The sequence below is a fragment of the Pipistrellus kuhlii genome, unplaced genomic scaffold (assembly GCF_014108245.1).
Source record: "Pipistrellus kuhlii isolate mPipKuh1 unplaced genomic scaffold, mPipKuh1.p scaffold_m20_p_8, whole genome shotgun sequence".
In the NCBI taxonomy this organism is placed as follows: Eukaryota; Metazoa; Chordata; class Mammalia; order Chiroptera; family Vespertilionidae; genus Pipistrellus; species Pipistrellus kuhlii.
This window is the reverse complement of record NW_023425584.1, coordinates 21,541,933-21,547,932: the sequence shown is the minus strand read 5'-3', so window position 1 is coordinate 21,547,932 and position 6,000 is coordinate 21,541,933. Positions and strand designations below refer to the sequence as shown.

The 6,000-nt window shown below is 44.5% G+C and overlaps 1 protein-coding gene across 7 annotated transcripts in view; it reads left to right on the top strand.

The window, feature by feature from the left end:
• The first annotated feature begins 3,454 nt into the window (after nucleotides 1-3,454).
• The window catches only part of RBM27 (RNA binding motif protein 27), a 61,026-nt gene continuing 58,480 nt past the window's right edge, over nucleotides 3,455-6,000 (top strand). For 5 of the 7 annotated variants that reach the window (XM_036425322.2, XM_036425325.2, XM_045576462.1 and 2 more), the window contains exon 1: nucleotides 3,468-3,723. In XM_036425322.2, coding sequence (XP_036281215.1) covers nucleotides 3,665-3,723 — 59 coding nt within the window. In that variant the 5' untranslated portion in view covers nucleotides 3,468-3,664. Of the gene's footprint in view, nucleotides 3,724-6,000 lie in introns of all 7 variants that reach the window. The other 2 variants (XM_036425326.2, XM_036425321.2) reach the window with 2 other exon arrangements.

Sequence of the window (6,000 nt, the reverse complement as noted above, 5' to 3'; positions counted from 1 at the left end):
AAAAGAGGGCCTGTTTAAAGTATGAGCTTCCTAGGTTATAATTCTACTGAAGCTTAATTTAATTGCATGTAAGGGAAGCACACTGTGATTGTAAATTTCACAGAGAAAATTGCAAAATGACTCGCAACCTCTTTTTATTATACACCGGGGACAGCTCTGGCCACAGGGTAGAAAATAATGACAAACAAAACAAAACAATTTGTGGGCATGACCTACTCTAATCCTGGAAGGTCTATCTAACCCTGTCAATCCTTGTGTGAAAGCTCATTGTTGACAGTTTTTTCTGATTTGAGGCCCAGTTATTCTCAAGCCAAAAAAGGGAACTTGCCTGAATAAAGCTGGTTTAGATGTCTGCTCTTCTGTGATCACTCTCTCTTTTCAATACCCCATATTAAGAATCTCTCTTTTCTTAAAGAAATTTCTTTCTCTCTCCTCCAGTGAAGATAAAACTGAGGGGGAAAATCATTAAATATCCATTTAATAATTTTAATTAAGGAAAGGATACTTGTTTAAAATCAGTCTTATTCTCTATATTCAAGGAAAGGGCCTAATAGATGGTAAGGGGCTCAATACATATTTGTTGAATGACTTTTGAACGAACCATACATTTCATATTTCATTATTTGATAGTTAATTGAAGGTTATAGGTATTGGCTTTGGAGTCAAACACACATGGTCAAAGCTGGTCCTTGCCACTCATCAGCTTCATGATCTTTCTGGAATGCACTTTTCTTGTCTGTAAATATTGTTCACTACCCAGAGGTACTGTGAGGAAGAGAGGCAATAATACACGAAAATATTAGCAGAAGGCATGTACTCAATAATTTTGGCTATGATTATTATTTCTAGTGCCTATTAAATCACCAGAACCTGAGCTCTCAAGAGACAGTAAATGGATACAACTACAACTGTTCAAACTTTTGTCTCTGCCCCAGGAGCACAGAATCAGGTACATGGTAACAATCACTCAATACCAGTGTATTGAATTTATAAATATATGTATATGTGTGCACGCGCATTGCATTTGTATGGCTGAAATCAATGCCTCATTCACTCATGGGTTGCAAATGAGTCAGTTCTGTGCATAGGATGAATGCTACCGAATAAAGTATATGGGAAATTCTGGGCCATGGCTACTGACCAAATTTGAACAGCTATTTAGCAAATGAAATGAGCCAGGCATGGGAGTGGGATTGACCATATTGCTTTTCCACTTCTGGAAAAGCAACTCTTCTATAAATGCTACTTTTAAAAGATGTAGTTGCAATTCAATATCTACATTCAAAGCAGTAGCCCTAATATGTATATAATGTAGTCAGTCTAGAAAAATAACATAATAACATCACAATTGGAAAAATAAAGGGAAAAAAAAGATTATTCGGGTCCCAAATACAAATATTACTGTGGTCATGTCTGTTCTAATCTCTGTTCTTGGTTAAATGATGCCCTGCATGATAGAAGCCAGTGTCTCAGCAACCTCGACTCTAAATAAGGCCCTACAAAATTTGCTCTATAAATACATTTGAAAAGTACTTTGAAATTCTTGCAGAGGAGTGATTTATTGTGATAAAGGCAATTCCTGTTCCATTTCTAGCATACTATCAAGTTCCTGTCTAGCCTTAGGCCTAATCAAATCACTTGTACATTTCTCTCTTTTAAATTTGTGTCACTTTGACATAAGTCTGTATCTCCTTAAGGGGAAATAAGTAAGGGGGGAAATGTAGGTAAGCATAAAGGAAGAAGGGGAGGAGGAAAAAGGGAAGAAGAGGCAGGAGTTGGATGTGAGAGAGCTCTGGGCTTGTTGTCAGAAGATCTGGATGCTACTCTGCTCCACCTGCAGACACGTGTGATTCTGGGTGAACCACTCAGCCTCCTGGTGCTTTTCCCTCATTTGCAAAGTTGGAGAGAGGTCAGTGAAGGTGGTTTATTAGATAATTTCTAAGTACATTTTGCTTTTTATTACCTTATGTAAGGAGGTGAACAAATTGAAGCCAGCAAGCCAAACCCTGTTGGCACCTGTTTCTGTACACCTGTGAAGTGAACGTGGCTTATACACTTTTAAATGGTTGAAGTAAAACAAGTCAAGAGAATTACATGTTGTGACACATGAAAATTATCTAAAATTGAAATTTTCATAGGTTTTCATATAAGTTTTATTGGTACATAGCCATAATCCTTTGTTTACATCTTACCTATGGCCTGTTTCATGCCAAGAGGGCAGAATTGAGTAGTTGCCAGAGACCTAAGGCCCACAAATCCAAAAATATTTACTACCTTTACAGGAAAAATTTGTCTATACCTGCTCAATGCATATTTAGTTTAGTTTACCTACTTATTTTGGGTTGACCCATCTCTTTGATATGAGGTGAGTGCTCATTAGGTATTTTTCAAAATGTCATTAATGTAATGCATAATCCATAAACTGCCCAGCTTCTTAAGAAGAGGCCTAACAGGACTCTGTTTGTTTTGTTCACAATTAGAATCCTAGTGTCTTACACAGTGCAGGCATACAGCAGGTGCTCCGTATTTGTTGTTGAATAAACATTTTAACACCAGTGCCAAGCCAATTTCAAAATTCCATAACGAATTTCTCAGCCAGTGCAAATTAGTTGCCTACTTTGGTAATACAGATTTTTAAAAGAATTTAAAAATCTTGTTTGCTGACCAAAATTCTCCCTGAAGACAAACAAAAGACAAACAAACAAAAAAACCCCACTAAATTTTAGGCATGCAATGAAAAGAGAATTTAAAAAAATTAGTATAGTTTTTCTGCCTAAATAAAGCATTTATATATATATTAAACACACACACACACACACACACACACACACACACGAAAAAAAAACAAAACACAAAAAAACCCACAACGGTTAAGATTGAAATGGCCTCAGCCTTTTACATCCGTGCGCCACGTTTTTAAAATGACGATTATTGGAACCCACGGCATGGCTGTCAGGACATTCTTCGTAATTTAAGCAGAGCGGCAAAAACTGCAAGCACGTATGCCGAGCAAAAGGGGGAAAGGTAAAATTTTGCACTCCTTGCAATGTGAACGCGTTGCATGCCGTGCTGCAGATTTACTACAGCTGAGTCATTTCGGGACACTAGTGTGTGTTTCCAGGAAAAAGGAGAGGCAGGAACCAGGCTGAGGGGCTCGCCGGGTTCCCCCAGGCACTCTCAGTAGCAGACACCGGTATCCCCGAGCAGGCGGCAGCGGCGTGGTCAAAAAAAAAAAAAAAAAAAAAAAAGGCGCCACGGCCCCTTTAAGAGGCACAGCACCTTCTCCAAGATACCATCTTGCACCAGGAGTTCACGTAAGCTCTCCACCTACCTTGCTACATCCCTCCTTAACTGGGTACGACTGGCCGGCGGGGCGAGCGAGCCTCCTCATTGGCTTTGCGTGCGCGGCCCTCTCGCTCTTATTGGCTCTCGCTCCCGCCACTCGGCCGCTGACGCCCGCCCTCCCGAGCCGTTGGGGTAGGTTGAGTGAGGGCTCTTGGGTTAGTTCCTGTTAGGCCCCGGCCGGGGGAGTAGGTTCAAGTCTCTGAAGATGCCCGGTGGGCTGGGGCACCGGGGGCTGTGAAGAAGGCGTGAGGGGGGCGACGAGGGGGAGACCGCGGCAGGCCCACACGAGAGCGGCGGCCGAGCCCGCCTTCCCTGCACCATGCTCATAGAGGATGTGGATGCCCTCAAGTCCTGGCTGGCCAAGTTACTGGAGCCGATGTGAGTGAGCCCGGCTGGGCCGGGGCCGGCGAACGTGGGCGTTGGGGGCCCGCGGGGCGCGGGGGGCGGGGAAGGGAGGCGGCGGGCGGGGGGCGCCGCGGAGGGGCCGCTGCCGGCAGGTCCCGGCGTCTCCTCTGTGGTGCTATCCCCATGGCGGGGGGGAGGGGAGGGGAGGGGAGGGAGAGCCGGGGGCACGGACACCGGGTGGCTGTGGGGCCTGATGGTAAGTGGGGCGAGGGCTTGTGGAGTCCTGAAGTCTTGGGGTGCTCCCGGGGCAGCAGGAACCGCGAGGGAAATGGGGAATATTGCTGTTGGAGAGCTGCGAGGCACAGCAGGGCTGTCGAGGGATTTTTTTTTTAAGTGTGGAGAGTGGCATCTTGAAGGGGGGAAGAGCAGGGTACTCAGGGCTTTACAAAAACAATATTGTTCCGGGACTGGAAGACCTGGGAGCAGTGAGGATCGGGGAGGGCCTCTTTTTTTTTTTCAAAACAGGGCAGAGAGGGAGGGGAGAGATGGGGAGGGATTTATTAGAGATTATCGATAGTCTCTTCAGAGTTCAGGATTAAGAAAGTATTTGGAAAACATGGGGTAGTTGAAAGGGAACTGTAGGCGTGGGAGTATTGGGGGGAATTATTGGGGAGCTGATAAAAGGGTTTTAAGGGGTTTCAGATATTATTGATGAGTTGATAGTACTAGGAGAACTGATGATGTTTAGATATCTTTGGGGCTTGGGGGGAAATGGAGGTTTAGACGTTTGATTGGGGTTTGTAAGGGCTGCCCTGCCACTTAGCCTTGGAGGAGGGGCTGGAAGAGGGGTGTACCTGCAGCATCTCGCGGTTTTTGGATACGGGGTACTGGAGGCACGGGACGGGCAGTAGAAAGCATGGGAGTTTTGTAAATATTGTTGAAAGATCGAGAGGGCAACTGAAGATCCTGAGGAGTAGGATTGTTGTTGAGGTGCTGAAAAGAATGAGGGGCTTGTTTCAAGATAATAAATATTGTGGGTAGTACTTGGGACCCATGAAAGGGAGAGCAAGAGGTATCAAGTTCTGGTTGGTTTTGTAACCATTTTGAAGGGGTAGGAGTGTGTGTATTTGGGACACAGAGGTTTACTTTCATAGCTGGCCTCTGAAGCACATCTCCTCGAGGGAAGGCTGAAGGGGGAGGATTGGAGAGGAATGCTATATTCCATTCACCCTCTTGGGAAAGAAGGCATGGACTGCTTATCTTCTTCCTATTGGAGGTGAGGACCTTGTGGCTGAATGAAAGGGGGTGGAGGAAGCGATGGGCAGGCTTTGCTTCATCGAGTCCCGTCATTTTAAGTGGAAAAATTGAGTGTTTCAGAGGTGGAAGAGAGGGGTATAGTTTGGGAAGTGTGGGGATAGGGTAGAGTTGGGGCTATTGAGAAAGCTGCTTCCCGGTTTATTTTTTGGCTCTCCTGAGAAATCTTAACTAACCTCTGTTGCTTTGCTGCTTTGGTTTTCTTGAGGTGAGGTTGGAACACCTAGGAAGAGTCCTCTGTAGTCCAGTGTGTCAGCCTTGTGAAGGCAGGATGTGTAAGGGAGGCAGGCGTAGGGGAATTTTGGTGTCTGAAGTGGTGTTTGCTTTCTGAAGATGAGGATGTGAGTACAGCACAGGAGTGAGTAAATGTACACCAAAGGCGTCTGAGCTGTACATTAGTGATGGTCAAGTTTTGTTGTTGTTCTGTTAACCCTCATCCAAGGATATTTTTCCATTGATTTTTAGAGAGAGTGGAAGGGAGGGGGAGAGAGACACAGAGAAGGAAACATTGATGTGAGAGAGACACATGATTGGTTGCCTCCCACACAAGCTTGGATCAGGGCTGGGGACTGAGCCTGCAACTGAGGTACCCTTAGGTCCCCAGGCCCATGCTCCATCCACTGAGCCAAACCGGCCAGGGCAGTGAGGTCTAGTAAAAGTGAAAATGACTTATTGATGTGCTTGAAGTTTGGTTGAAGAATGTGGGCCTCCTGGATGTGCATCATACTTTTTCTACAGTAAAAAGTTTTGGAGCACAGAAATGGAGATGGAGTGTGATAAAGGTGAGAAATAGTGAAATTGATTTAGTAAAATTGACCATATTTGGAAAAGGCTGAAAAAAAAAAAAGTCAGTGTTTAAAAATTCTTTACCTCTATGTTATTTAATGTTTAAGAAACCAAAAACGTATCTCCTGCTGTTTATGTTGCCGTGTGTGTGTGTGTGTGTGTGTGTGTGTGTGTGTGTGTGTAACAATGTTTCATGCAAGCTCTGATTTT